The sequence below is a fragment of the Saxophila tyrrhenica genome (genome assembly GCF_035928015.1).
Source record: "Saxophila tyrrhenica strain CCFEE 5935 chromosome Unknown scaffold_4, whole genome shotgun sequence".
NCBI lineage: Eukaryota > Fungi > Ascomycota > Dothideomycetes > Mycosphaerellales > Extremaceae > Saxophila > Saxophila tyrrhenica.
In genome coordinates, this window is record NW_027041736.1 from 41798 (window position 1) to 55698 (window position 13901).

At 56.4% G+C, this 13901-nt stretch overlaps 6 protein-coding genes across 6 annotated transcripts; 2 read left to right on the top strand and 4 right to left on the bottom strand.

Annotated features, from left to right (window-relative positions):
• Positions 1 to 384: 384 nt before the first annotated feature.
• On the top strand, positions 385 to 4452 carry NEO1 (putative aminophospholipid-translocase; the record flags this gene model as incomplete). The annotated part of the gene is made up of 1 exon (XM_064799897.1): positions 385 to 4452. The coding sequence occupies one exon, from the start codon at positions 385 to 387 to the stop codon at positions 4450 to 4452; it is 4068 nt and encodes a 1355-aa protein (XP_064661236.1).
• A 1706-nt stretch (positions 4453 to 6158) lies between these two features.
• Positions 6159 to 8027, top strand: LTR77_002639 (uncharacterized protein; the record flags this gene model as incomplete). The annotated part of the gene is made up of 2 exons (XM_064799898.1): positions 6159 to 7564; positions 7649 to 8027. The coding sequence occupies 2 exons, from the start codon at positions 6159 to 6161 to the stop codon at positions 8025 to 8027; spliced, it is 1785 nt and encodes a 594-aa protein (XP_064661237.1).
• Positions 8028 to 8729: 702 nt separating this feature from the next.
• Positions 8730 to 9725, bottom strand: LTR77_002640 (uncharacterized protein; the record flags this gene model as incomplete). Its single annotated transcript, XM_064799899.1, has 1 exon — positions 8730 to 9725. One exon carries the CDS (start codon positions 9723 to 9725, stop codon positions 8730 to 8732), a length of 996 nt encoding a protein of 331 aa, XP_064661238.1.
• A 404-nt stretch (positions 9726 to 10129) lies between these two features.
• LTR77_002641 (uncharacterized protein) lies at positions 10130 to 10518 on the bottom strand (the record flags this gene model as incomplete). The annotated part of the gene is made up of 2 exons (XM_064799900.1): positions 10130 to 10193; positions 10319 to 10518. 2 exons carry the CDS (start codon positions 10516 to 10518, stop codon positions 10130 to 10132), a joined length of 264 nt encoding a protein of 87 aa, XP_064661239.1.
• Positions 10519 to 10719: 201 nt separating this feature from the next.
• LTR77_002642 (uncharacterized protein) lies at positions 10720 to 12123 on the bottom strand (the record flags this gene model as incomplete). Its single annotated transcript, XM_064799901.1, has 2 exons — positions 10720 to 11814; positions 11968 to 12123. 2 exons carry the CDS (start codon positions 12121 to 12123, stop codon positions 10720 to 10722), a joined length of 1251 nt encoding a protein of 416 aa, XP_064661240.1.
• A 370-nt stretch (positions 12124 to 12493) lies between these two features.
• Positions 12494 to 13648, bottom strand: LTR77_002643 (uncharacterized protein; the record flags this gene model as incomplete). Its single annotated transcript, XM_064799902.1, has 1 exon — positions 12494 to 13648. One exon carries the CDS (start codon positions 13646 to 13648, stop codon positions 12494 to 12496), a length of 1155 nt encoding a protein of 384 aa, XP_064661241.1.
• Between the last annotated feature and the right edge of the window lie 253 nt (positions 13649 to 13901).

Sequence of the window (13901 nt, forward strand, 5' to 3'; positions counted from 1 at the left end):
TCGCTGTCGCTCTGTTCCAGTAGTCCAGTCGTCGTTTATTAGGACTGTACCGCGACTATACAGACTCCAGTGATCCGTGGGAATATACTACAAGCATCTCTAATGAGAAAGATAGAGTGTCGCGAAAGAGGCGAGATTAGGAGAAGGGATGCGAGGTGACGGAGCAGTCCGCCGAATATCGCACGGACCACCTTACCCTGACAGTCAGACGCATGTGAAAGGACAAAGACTCCAGATCCAACACCACATTACCCGGCCACACCACCCCTCCACACCCCTACGGAAGACGGCGAGATCGTTCACTGAAACGACAACCTAATGGTACTGCAATAACATACGCCCAACTGAACATCCACTCATACTGCGAACCGGCGCAAATGCGGCATGTCCGCCCCCATCCAGCATAACGACCACGATTCCGATCTCGAACTCGACCTTGACGAACTCGACCCGCAGACCACTCCCCGTCCGCCCTCCTCCCAGAGGCAGAGACGACAGTCCAGCTACGACTTCAGCCAGCGCATCCCGTTAAGAAACCTCCGCTTTGGTGGCCGGCGGCGGCCTAGACCTGAAGATGAGGATGCGGAGGACTTGGAGGCGCTGGTAGGCGACGATGACCATGACGAGGCGGAGCGGAAAAGGGAGAGCGCAGGCCATGGCGGCGATGATGCGCCTCTACTCTCCAACGGCAACGGCAGTATAAGGAGAACACCCTCCCAATCAGGCCTCTACCAATACCCCGAGATCCGCACCCGAAGACGAAAAGGCATGATCCAGAAATACCTCCCCTTCCTCTCCCACCGCGCCACCTCCCTCGCCCTCCCCACAACCTCCCCAGACGACGACTCCACCGACGAACCCAACGACCCCTCCTCCACCCGCGCAATCCCCATCGGCCAATCACCGCCCACCCGCCTCTACCCCGCCAACGCCATCTCCAACGCCAAATACACCCCCTACTCCTTCCTGCCCCGCACCCTCTTCAACGAGTTCAAGTTCTTCTTCAACCTCTACTTCCTGCTCGTCGCTCTGTCCCAAATCGTGCCTGCATTACGAATCGGGTATCTGAGCACGTACGTCGCGCCGCTGGCGTTTGTGGTATCGATTACGTTGGGGAAGGAGGCTTATGATGATGTCTTGAGGCGGAGGAGGGATCGGGAGGCTAATGGGGAGGGGTATACGGTGTTGCAGTTTGAGGAGGTGGGTGGGTATGGGGATGGTGAGGGGGTGGGGAAGAAGAGGAAGGTTGGGGTGTTGAGAAGGAGGACGAGGGGGAAGAGGAGGAAGGTGGAGGATGATGAGAGATTGAGGTTGAATGAAGAGGAGGAGAGCGGGGTGGAGGGACAAGGGGTGGGCAGTCCGAGCTCGAGGGTGAGGGAGGTGGTGAAAGCGAGTAAAGATTTAAGGGTGGGAGATGTGGTGGTGCTGGGCAAGGATCAGAGAGTGCCTGCGGATGTGGTAATTCTGAAGTCTTTCTCAACCGACACTGGGTCCTCGACTACCGTAGAAGAGGAGGCTTTGTCTGACACAACTCTGGTGGACATGGGCAACAATGCCAGGGCACCGGATGCCAAAATCCAGCAGGAGGCGATGGCTGGCAAAGACTTGGACAACGACACCACATCTTCAGATCCGAGTGGTGGAGGAGAAGCATTCATCCGCACCGACCAACTGGATGGAGAGACAGACTGGAAGTTACGACTCGCCTCTCCACTCGCCCAAACACTCCCTGCAAGCGAATACGTCCGCCTCCGAGTCACAGCCGGCAAGCCAGACAAGCGCGTCAACGACTTCGTCGGCACCCTCTCCCTGCACCCCAAATCCACCAACCCCAGCGCCTACGACCCTCACATCGACAAACCCACCTCACCCTCCCACCCCGAACCCTCCGACCCCAAATCACTTCCCCTAACCATCGACAACACAGCCTGGGCCAACACTGTCCTAGCCTCCAGCACCACCGTCCACGCCGCCGTCCTCTACACCGGCCCCCAGACCCGCGCCGCCCTCTCCACCTCCCCCTCCCGCTCCAAAACCGGCCTCCTCGAATTCGAAATCAACTCCCTGACCAAAATCCTCTGCTTCCTCACCGCAGCACTCTCCTTCATCCTCGTCGCGCTCGAAGGATTCGATCCCGCCAACCCCTCCTCAGACGACGACCCCGAAGCCGACGTGAGGCACATATGGTACATCACCGCCCTGCGCTTCCTCATCCTCTTCTCCACCATCGTGCCCATCTCCCTGCGCGTCAACCTCGACATGGGCAAAAGCGTCTACGCCTACTTCATCCACCGCGACCCGGGGATTCCCGGGACTGTGGTCCGCACGTCGACGATCCCGGAGGATTTGGGACGGATCGAGTATTTGCTGAGTGATAAGACGGGCACGTTGACGCGGAATGAGATGGTTTTGAGGAAGGTGCATGTGGGGACTGTGAGTTACGGGGGCGAGGCTATGGTGGAGGTTGGGGGGTATGTTGGGCAGGCTTTTGCTTTGCAAGATGCGAGTGGTGAAGACCAGAGCAGTGGGAGTAGTGGTGAGCTCTTCACGCCTTCCTCGGGGATGGGAGGGTTTGGAGGTGCGACGACGAGGACGAGGAGGGAGATTGGGGTGAGGGTGAGGGATTTGGTGTTGGCGCTTGCGTTGTGCCATAACGTTACGCCGACAAGCGAGGAGGGTGAGGATGGTGAGCAGACTATAGGGTACCAGGCCAGTTCGCCGGACGAGATTGCTATCGTACAATGGACCGAGCAAGTCGGGCTGCGACTGGTCCACCGCGACCGCAAAAGCATCAGCCTGCAATTCGTCGCCGACGAGCGGATCGTGGTGAAAGTTGAGATCCTGAACGTCTTCCCCTTCACCTCCGACAGCAAACGCATGGGCATCATCGTGCGCTTCTCCCGCAGCGTGGATCGCGTACGGGACGACGAAGGCGAGATTGTCTTTTTCCAGAAAGGCGCCGACACAGTCATGACCTCCATCGTCGCCGCGAACGACTGGCTGGATGAGGAGACCGCCAACATGGCCCGCGAAGGCCTCCGCACACTCGTCATCGGACGCAAGAACCTGTCACAACAGCAATACGCCGCCTTCATATCCGCCTACTCCAGCGCCTCACTCTCCCTCCAAGGGCGCGATGCCGCAATGGCGAAAGTAGTGAAGCAACACCTCGAGCATGGCCTCGATCTGCTGGGTGTGACGGGCGTAGAAGACAAGCTCCAACCCCACGTCAAGCCCTCCCTCGAACTCCTCCGCAACGCCGGCATCAAAATCTGGATGCTCACGGGCGACAAGGTGGAAACGGCGCGCTGCGTCGCCATCTCCTCCAAACTCGTCTCGCGAGGGCAGTACATCCACACCATCGCCGGCTTGAAGCGGAAAGAAGCCGCTCTCGACGCGCTACAACTGCTGCACTCGCAACCGACCGCTGCGCTCCTCATAGACGGCCAGAGTCTCGCAATATACCTCACCCACCACAAAGAAGCCTTCATCACCCTCGCCGTCCGCCTCCCCGCCGTGATAGCATGCCGCTGCTCCCCAACCCAAAAAGCCGACATCGCCCACCTCATCCGCGCCTTCACCCACAAGCGCATCGCCTGCATCGGCGACGGCGGCAACGACGTCTCCATGATCCAAGCCGCGGACGTCGGCGTCGGGATCGTGGGCAAAGAGGGCAAGCAGGCCTCCCTCGCCGCTGACTTCTCGATAACGCAGTTCTCGCACCTGACGAAGTTGCTCGTCTGGCATGGGAGGAATAGCTACAAGCGCTCCGCGAAGCTTGCGCAGTTTGTTATTCATCGCGGGCTGATCATCTCCGTGTGCCAGACGGTTTTCAGCGTCGCCAGCCACTTCGAGCCCATCGCCTTATACCGCGACTGGCTGCTCGTGGGCTACGCGACGGTATACACGATGGCGCCCGTCTTCTCCCTCGTGCTGGACCGGGACGTCGACGAGGGGTTGGCAAACCTCTACCCTGAACTCTACAAAGAACTCACGCTCGGCCGCTCGCTCAGCTATAAGACCTTCTTCACCTGGGTCGGGATATCCATCTACCAAGGCCTCATCATCCAAGGCGGCTCGGAACTGCTCGTCCCCTCCTACTCCACCGTTACCCCCAACGCCAGCACGCATGCCCTCACCACATCCCCCGGCTTCAAGCGCATGGTCACGCTCTCCTACACCGTCCTGGTAATCAACGAACTCATCATGGTCGCCGCCGAAATCACCACCTGGCACCCGGTCATGCTATTCAGCATCCTCGGGACCGCGGGGGTGTTTTTCGGGAGCTTGCCGCTGCTGGGCGGGTACTTTGACCTCGCGTTTTTGATCACGTGGGGTTTTTGGTGGAGGGTGTTGGCGGTGGCGGGGGCGAGTTTGGGGCCGGTGTGGGGGGGTAAGGTGGTGGGGAGGCGGGTGAGGCCGGGGGGCTGGCGGAAGGTTAGGGGTGTGTGATTTGATCCAGGAGGTGAGCGAGGGAGGGAGGTTTGGATGTGCTGGGTCTACTATCGAGCTTTTGAGCGATTTGCTCGGGATCCCAGGCTGGAGTTTTTTGTTGTCGTTGTTGTTGATACCCCTCTTCTGCAGTGTATTGGCTCGGCTTTTGTCGTTGAGACTTTGACTGTTGAGTTGAGCGGTACCTGCTACATTACGGTATGGCAGCCGATAGATGACTGCCGGATCACGCGTCTGCTTTCCTCGTCTCGCCGTCGCGAACATCTCCACATGATCAACAATAATTCCCCGTCGGCGCTCCAATTTTCATCTCACGATCTCCACAAGGCGTGGCTCGCTTACGCCTCGTAAGGCTGAACAACGTGCCCTCTTTCTCAGCGTACATTTTCTCCCACGCGCGTTCGTATCGTCATGGTTCGTCAACCCAAAACATCGTCTTCCCACCAGCCAGGAACACCGTTGCAATGATCCCGTCCGTCAATCCTTCTTTCTCGTTAAATTGCCGGAGATGGGTCCTGCACGCGCAAGCCGCTTGGGTCATCGCCATCGAGGACAAAGATGTCCACGCGAGAAGACGGTCTTGGACGGTCGCCAATGGAGAATATTGAGAGGGCTTGCGATTGAGCGCATGCTGTGCGCCCTCAACGCGGCTATTCTTGGGTGCGTTTGGCACTGTCACGAGAAACGATGTCCGGGGAGGAAGTGCTTTGACAGCAGCGGCACTCCTATATGCGTGATCGGGGGGGTGGTGGACCACTTGTCCTACTGCTGCTAGAAGCGTGGGCGTCGCGATACGAATCGGCTTCGCACTGCGCCAATGGACAGCAAAGTCGTGTTGTTTGCCGCCTCATCACGCCAATACCCAAGAGCCATACCACCGGCATCCATCGCCCACGACTACAGTAAACAACAGCCCGACTGCACTCCATCCCGGCACGTGGTTCGCCAAACCCAACGGCGTGCAAATAACGGTCCCGGCCCGTCCGCAGGCGACCAGGTCCACCCCTGCGAAAACCCATTTTCGACCCTGCCGCAACGCTCTTCTCCACCGCCCGCCAAAAAGCAACACCACGCGCGCTCGCAACACGTCCCAGGAAGTCGTAATTTCGATCAAGGTTTGCGGACTGCCCACCATGTCCTTGTCACCGACGCGTAGCAAGCGTAGGTAGTGCTGACATGTCCACCTTTCCCTCCTTCTATGTCGCTGTTGACGAGATGAACCTCACGCGTTCCAATAAACATCCCCTTCTTCTCGTCCCACAACCCCCACCGAAGCCAATTTTCGCATCTCCAATCTGGGTCCGCGAACGTGACCGCAATAAGTTCTTTTTCAAGGGCACACCCAGCTCCCGTATCCGCCGCGCGCAGTGTAACGATTCGTCCTCTTCTTCTTCCTATCCGGGACGCGCACACGGCGACACAGCCCTGCAGCCCTGTCTGTTTTCTTTCTTAACTGTGCGCCGGCGACCACGTTGGCGAGCGCTACGCGTTTCTTCGCGTCATCAACAACATCTGCACGTGAAAAGCCATTGGGGGGCTGACTGGATGGCTTGACCTTGCGATTCTTCCTCTTCGAATGGACTTTAGATGCTGGAGGATAATGCCACGAGGTTTGTTTTGATGACTGAGGACTGTTACGACTCACGTGGGTGACGACTGCCACTTCGACCATCCAAATTACTTCACCACCAGATTCTCACACGACGATGGAACCCACCTTCTGGAGCAGACTGTTCAGCCGCAGCAACACCGTCTGGGTCTCATGCTTCCTGGCCGGCACCTCACAAATCGCACTCGTCGCCTTGCTGATCGGCATCATCACGAAAGACACCTCCCTCGAAAGCTGGCTGGAAGGCATCGCGTGGGCGGCATCAATCGTCCACATCGTCGCGCTGCTCGTGCTACCGATCACAGCGTTCCTCTTTCTACGACGTACGTCGAACATCGTTCAGACCACCTTTGGCGCGGTGTCGATTCTACTTTCTCTCCCGGCTGCCATTCTTTCAATCTACGTTCTGGCAAAAATCTGGGAAGGCCTCGACCAGCAAGCCGACCAAGACAAACTCGACGTCGGAGACGTACGAAGCATGTCACAAGCAGGCTTCGCCGTCTGGGCAACCGCAATCGTCGCTCAACTCGCCGTCTTCACACTCCTTTTCTGGCCACCCTTCCACCACAAGGACACCACCTCATCACCAGAAGAACCCACCACCCGTTCCTCCCCCGTCCGCTCCCTTAAACGGTCCCTCTCCATCCAACTCTCCGCCCTCAGCGCCCCCTCTACCCCACGCTTCGCCCGCTCATCAGAACCCTCCTCACCAACCACACCGACCCTCCGCTCCCCCTCCACCGCCTCGCTCCGGCACTCCATGGACCGCGTCGTCCGCCCCATGACCTCCAAAACCAAACTCCTGCTCCAGAAAGCGCAGTCCCTGCATTCGGAACGGCGGCACTCCCTCGATACGATCGGGCAGGACGACGATTTCGGCGACTGGGACACTTCCAGCCCGGCGGACATTATCCCGCTGCCTTCAGCAGAACCGATTATACGACCAACTACCAGGACCAGACTGCCGACGATCCCAGGCAGCCGTCCCGTCTCACCCGCAAACCCGCTGGAAGGACCTTTCTACCCCGACGGCGAAGCCGACGTAGCGGAGCAGGCGTGTGCGCCGGATCCTTCGCTACCCAAACCCTCCTTCTCCTCCCCCTCCGCAACCTCCTCAGTCCGTCGCGATAGCAACAGCAGGAGCGACAGCACCGCCAGCTGCACCGCCAGCCGTAGCCCCAGCTGCTGCGACAGTACTACTGTGGCAGACGAACATCAACAACGCACCATCCACCCCCTCTTCCGCCCCGAGAGCCCCGCGCCCGCGCCTGCGATCCGCTCGCCGGGGACGTGGGTTTATGGGCATCCGCAGGGGGGAAAGGTGTGGGATCCTGCACACGGACCGCGGCCGGAGACTCCGAGGAGTCGGCAAGGGAGTTTTAGGGGGGTGGGGGGTACGTCGGGGGCTGAGACGGGAGAGGTGGGTGGGGTGGGTGGGGTGGAGGGGGGATTTGTGTTGAAGAGGCCGGCGCCGGCTTTTGCTGAGGAGAGGGGAGCGATGGGGTGAGGTGAAGTGTGGCCAATGGAAGACGAAAGTGATGAGATGTGAAACGCAACGAGTAAGGTTTTGGACGAATGGGATTATAGCGAATGTTTCTCGTTGCGAGACGGAGATCTGCACCGAAGAGCTATGAAGCCAGTCGATGCTCACGACTACAGTAAAGCGGCGCAAGAGTCGAGGCTCAACTGGACTTTGCGGCGTTCTCCAGCCTCGCAACAGCTCAACAAGCGATTTTCAGCGACTGCACTGGCGCCACCGACCTCCGCACCCGGAGACGTGAATCGTCCAGCCTTGCAACACATCATCGACACGCAGAATATCAACCCCAACACCGCCCCGACGAACTGGTGCTCGGCTCGTGAGCCTCGAAATAACGGTTTCCAGAGGTCGATTTATTTCCCTTCACCACCTCGGCCGACTCGAGTGCTGCTCTCTTCTCGAGCTCAGCAACGACGTGAGAGGTAAAGAGCAGCCGCTGTACTGGCGTGGTTCCACGACGAGTGGTTGGAGCGCCGGTGATCTCGGCTTCAGGTCTTCGGTCGCGCCACGCTGGGCCGGGGGGTGGGGGGGGCCGTAGCCGGAGTCGTTGTCAAGTCAGATCAGAATGGTGCATCCGGCCTGGCTTTTATATTGGATCTAAGAAGACAGATGTGAGGATTAGGTACTTTCTCCGGCTTACGGCATAAGGGGGAAGGCAAGTGCAGTGGCTGTGTTGGCTGCTGGGGTGCTCATATCAAGGAGAGGATGGACTTGGGATGCAGATATGTAATGAATAATCAATGATCTCCAGCGCCGAGATGGGTTTGGAAGGGAAAAACAGCGGCTGTACTGCCGGTCTATATCTTTACGTAGAAGAGAAGGACAGTATCAAAGCGCTCGCCATACCAATGCGGATCGAGAAGGAACCGGTTGCTTGCCCTGCTCTGACCCATCTGATCGTCGCTGAGCACTCTGAACTGGTTCGAATGTTCACGGACAACTGCGATGTAATGCCCTTCAGTGGGCGCATCGCCAATGTGAGCGACGACGCCGTTCAATCGATATTCGAGGTTGGATCTGTAGCACACGTTAGCAATGTTCTCGACGCAACCGATCCCTCGACGAAGTCTGAACAGTCGCTGCAGTGGCAGCACATCGGACGCCGTCGAGGAGGAAAGGAAGGGAAACTTAGCCATCTGCTGTGTAACTGCTCAAGTCCAGATGCTCAGGATAGTCGACATGGAGCTTTATCTTCGTCTGCGTCATCACCACCTCGCCCGTGCCCTCCTCTTCCTCGATAGCATATTCCTGACGAGTAAAAGTGGCCACCAGCACCTCCGGCGACTGCGTGATCTCGTAGGTCGGCACTCGCTCCTTAGCACCCAGCAGTTGAGCAGTACAAGCTGGAAGCTGGCACGACGCATCGAGACCATATCCGCCGGTAAACTCGTTCATGATGTAGTTGTCGAGATCCGCAACCCAGTCCTTGCTTTGAGCCATGTCCAGTTTCAGATCGTATGCGACTGGCATCTGGCCACTGTTGATTCCGCCGCAGTCTTCGCAAGTCCAGGCGAAGTCTCGATGGACGTTGAAGAGGAGGTTGAGTCGATTGGACAGGCGATGCTCGTTTTCATCCAGCCGGTCCTGCAGGAACAGGAAGAACTCGTGCGGATCGCCTTGTCGTGTAGTCGTTGCGTCTGGGAACCCGTTGCCAGGCCCATCGTGCCAGATGGCTCGGTCAAGGAGGTGTGCAGCGCGGTGTGGAAAGCTGGTCCGATGCTTCTCGTTCCAGTATTTGTTGACGAACGTTTGGAGAGCGCAGACAGTACATCTGCGTACTCGTAGATCGCACGTCTTCTGATGGGGAATGGCACCGAGATAGTTGTAGACCGCTGGAAGATGTGCCAGGCATTGGAGCAGCGAGCGGCGGTAGCAATAGTGGTGGGGGTTGTGGAGTCTAGCAGGCCTGCGGTATCTGAGCCCAGATGGGAACTTGGTAACGCGGCCAGCGCCCTTGATTACCTTCCAGGGCTTCGATTTTGGATCGACTTGAGCTCGAGCGAGGGCTGCCGATTGTGGTTGTGTCGGAGTCGGGGCCGCAGCAGTGGTTGCGGACGGGAAGGCGAAGGGTATGGTGTATATACGTCCACTCCTGGTGGTTCCGTCGTGAGGGTTGGCTGCCATGGCTTTGGTAATGATGATAGCTTGGTTGGAAAAATATCGAGGCCGTCAAGGCACAGAGAGACAGGAAGTGAATACAGCAACGAGACAAGAGACAAGAAAGCAGGAAGAAGAGAACATGTTTGCGTAGTAGTAGGCAGGCGTGCTTTTGAACGATGGCAAATTATTGTTGCTATAGTCGACAATGAGATACGTGCCGAATAATAGAATGGAGTGAGATTGACAAAGAAAGTCGAGATATTGTAGATGAAGTGAGATCCTTTGTGCTAGTGCTGCCAATCTCACATCCAGCCCTTCGATGGACGTCTCGAGGAGGAAGACGATCTGGAAAGTTTTTGGAGCATGAGATACTGCTGTGCGGCAGCTTGGATGTAGGAGAAGGTGCTCAAACCAAACGATATCTTCAGCTAAGTAGCGAACTTACTGTAGAACAGAATGCACGGGTCAAAGTCCTGGCGAAGCGTCCCCGGCCTGAAGCACCGAAGGGTAAAAGGGTCAGCAAGTGTTTCAATGGCGAGGAAGGGTTCAAAAGGTCTCCGAGCGCCACTTGCAGTGTGATCGTGTCTTGGAGAACCCTTTTACCTATGAGTACTCACTTCTTAAGCTCCGTCACATTTCCCATGCCCGTAGAGATCTTCCGGACCTCGTCGTCGTTGATGGTCCGGAAAGCGATCCCCTCGAGTTGTCGAACAGCTGCAATATAATGGCCAGCTTTCAATGTGCCGTCATGAGCAACAACGCCCTGTAACTTGTACAGCAGCGGCTCCTTCTCCCGTGTGAACTCCCCAAGATCCATCAGCTCCTCGAAGATCACCTCATCGGCGACTCGTTCGTTTTTCCATCGTCCCTTGGCTTTCTTATTCGATCATCCCTTGGCTTCCTCGACTCGTCGCCACCTGGGAATGACGATCACGAGTACCTCTGGCGCTTGGATGATGTACTTTCGTCGTGTCCGTTCCTTCCAGTAGTCCTCGTCCTTGCCGTACTTCTTGAAGCATTATTCAGATTCGCAGTACATTTCGAGCTTCTGCTCATAGGCGTTGGCACGGAAATAGGACATGATCGATCCAATCATCCTCTCTGGTTCCAAAATGTTGGCAGTGATCCCCCAGCCGTGTCCTGCTTCCCCAGGGAGGTCTTTGGTGAGGCTGATTTGACCGCATTCGTCACAAACCCATTCTTGTTCGTGCCGAATGTTGAATAGCTCTTCAATCTTCAATGCCGCGTCCGTTGGTTCGGATGCTACGAGCTCATCTAAAAAGTAAGTCAAGAACTCGGGAGCATCGGCCTGGAGGCTTTTGGCGAAGAAAGTGGACAAAGGGTGATCGGGATGTATGTTGTTGTCCATGGTATTATAGGCCGCTTCCATAGTATCGGTCAAGGCCTGCTCGGCCTGCTTCTCAGCTTGATCGCTCCAGTAGGTATCGAGCAGATCCTTCAGTGAGCGGGGGACACAAACGGCCTTTGGAACTTCGCAATTGAGGTGCACGTGCTCGAAATACAGGCTGTAGGCGCGCAAGTGCATCAGGCATTGGAGTACGGCGTTGCGGTAGCACATGTTGCCATCGTTCCTGAGCCCGCGGCTTCGTAACGTCGAATGGCGACCGGTCCACTTCCTTTGCATGCGAGGAGCCTGCTTTTGGACCACCTTGCCGTTTGACGTCCCGGCGACAGCACTGCCGGATGGACTGGTCCTTGGACTGGTCTTTGGGCTGCTTGATGATTTCTTTGCTGATCCGCCTGCGGGCGGACTGGCACTCGGAGTGCTGGATCTCTTCCTTCCTGTTGCTCCACCGTTTGAGCTATTTTCAGCGCCAGTAGCCAGCGGGCTGGCACGCTTCTGAGGGCTCGGACTCTTTGTTGCACGACCGGTGGAACCATCTCGTTGTCGTGAACCATTATCCTTTGGCTTAGGACCAGGTTTGAGAATGATTCTCGGAGCCATAACAGTCAGTAATGAGCGTGGTTGGTAAAGCAGAGATGAGGCGATTGACCGAAGGACCGATATAGTGTTTTGCCTGAAGAGTGGCCAAGATGTTGCTTCGCAGGGTTGCATCCAAGGAGGAGTCGGTATACGAGAACAGTAAAGATACTATGGACAGATGGGAAGAGGTGCAAAGATGTCTTTCTGAAGGAGAAGAACGATGCTCAGCGCTCATTTCGAGATCATTGAGATGGAAGTATCTCACCTCACCATTGAACAATACCGGTTGCCAGTAGAACAAAAGCAGGTGATGAAACTCACTTCCCACTTCCACTTCCGCGTCGAGTAGAACCAGACAAAGAGAGTGACATATAACAGTAGAAAACCGCGCCTTTGTTCTTCGAATTCTTCGAATTCGGCAGAGCGCCAGTGAGGCCGAGATGGTAAGCAGGCCTGATGAGCGTGCGGAGTGTGCATAGCGAGCGGTCGTCGTGCAGAATCTGTCGTGGAAGTAATGACGTGAAGTCGAGGCAACGCGCACAGTGCTTCCTTGAAGGAGTGTAGATGAAGTAACGTTTCCTGCGTCTTCGTGTCAGTGCATTCAAACCTCACCTCCGGCGGGACTCAGTGTCCCAATGGCGAGGCCAGTAGTAGGGTCTTTGCACGGTAAAAGTCGTTGGGTGCCATCTTTCAACTCCGAGAACCCGTGGTGTATCTGCTCGATAAGCCTGCATTCCACCAAGTACGAAGAAAGGTCTATGAAACGTGTCGAATGGAACTTGGGAAGAAACATGACAGGGAGAAAAGTGAAACAGTGTAAAGAAGGAAAAATCAGAAATCGAGTACCTCACTCACTTACCTTCCTGTAGCACAGCAGATCAATGTGGAAGTCTTCGACCCCCGGGTGGCCATGGGAGCCCATCTCGACTCTCGGGCTCAGAAGCTCCATCACATTGCCATCTCCTGGCCACGACTGCGTAACCACGAGGTCGTTCAAGGTCTTGAACTGCTTGCCGTCGGGCTGGCGCACTGCGGCGATTTCGTGCGCCGGCACATCGAGGTACGCAGTGACGGATTGTAGTTTGTACAGCAGATGTACACCGTCTTTTGTGGACTCTCGAAGATCGATGGTCTCTGCGTGGCGGTCAGCGCTGTCCTTCTTATAGTCCCATGCAAGCCAGTATATTAGCAGGACTTGTGGCGCCTCGATGATGTACTTGCGGCAGGTGTATCTTCCATGTTTTCGGCTTCCTGGTCTGCCGTGTTTCTTGAGTTCGAGTCTGCTCCTGGCCATGCTCGGTTTGGTCCAGAAAGCGCTGCCGTCGCCTGTGAGCGTTGCCTCTTCCTGGTAGCTGTCGTCGCTAAAGTATGCCTCGAGTGATTCTGCAGTCCGCCATGGCTCGATGATGTAGAGATTGTTCGGGTAATGGGCAGTCTCGTCCCAATTCTCCGTGTGACGGAATTGGCGTTGGCAGTCATTGCAGGTCCAGACAACTTCTTGTCGGAAATTAAGCAGGGTCTTCATCATCGACCTACCTTTTTGTTCCTCTTCTTGTTGGAATTGGTCCAGAATGTACCCCAAAAACCTATTGCTATAACCACCCTTATCTCCTTGGAAACATCTGTGCAGCGGGTGGTCAGCAGGGACTGTGGCTTCCAGTGTATCGTGAAACCTCAAAGCATCCCACCTTAGAAGGCTATCGTCTGAGTTACTCCAATAGGTGTTCATCAGATGTTGAAGCGCGCACAGAACGCATTCATACTGGCCTAGCCCGCAATCGGTGTGACCGTTCTCAATCAACTCCCTCAGCTCAGGCTGGTTGAACAAGACTTGGAGTACTGCATTCCGATAGCAATAACCCCTGGTGTTGACGAGGCCTCTGCTCCACCGCTTGGTCTCTTCAATGATCGTGGGAAGTCCAGATGGAGCCGGGCCAGAATCATCCGGCATGGTCGTCGTGTCTTTAGACTGGGTAGCGTCAGTGCCCGCACTGATATCCATGGTCTTTGGGAAGAGCTTGTCAGAGATAGAGTGAGTAAGTATAATGGGTGTGAGGCCTGCCTCAGGGTATACTTCTCAGCCGTGGATGATTCGGATAGGAACGTCGCAGATTGCGCAGAGCGCGGCAGGCCTACACACCATACTAATAGTACCGCTATCATGCTCAGAAACAATGGCGAGAAGCCCAGTATAGAACAAGGCCTTGTAAGCGCAATTCTTTCAGCCACTCTCAAGGCCATAAAGAAGGAGCGAA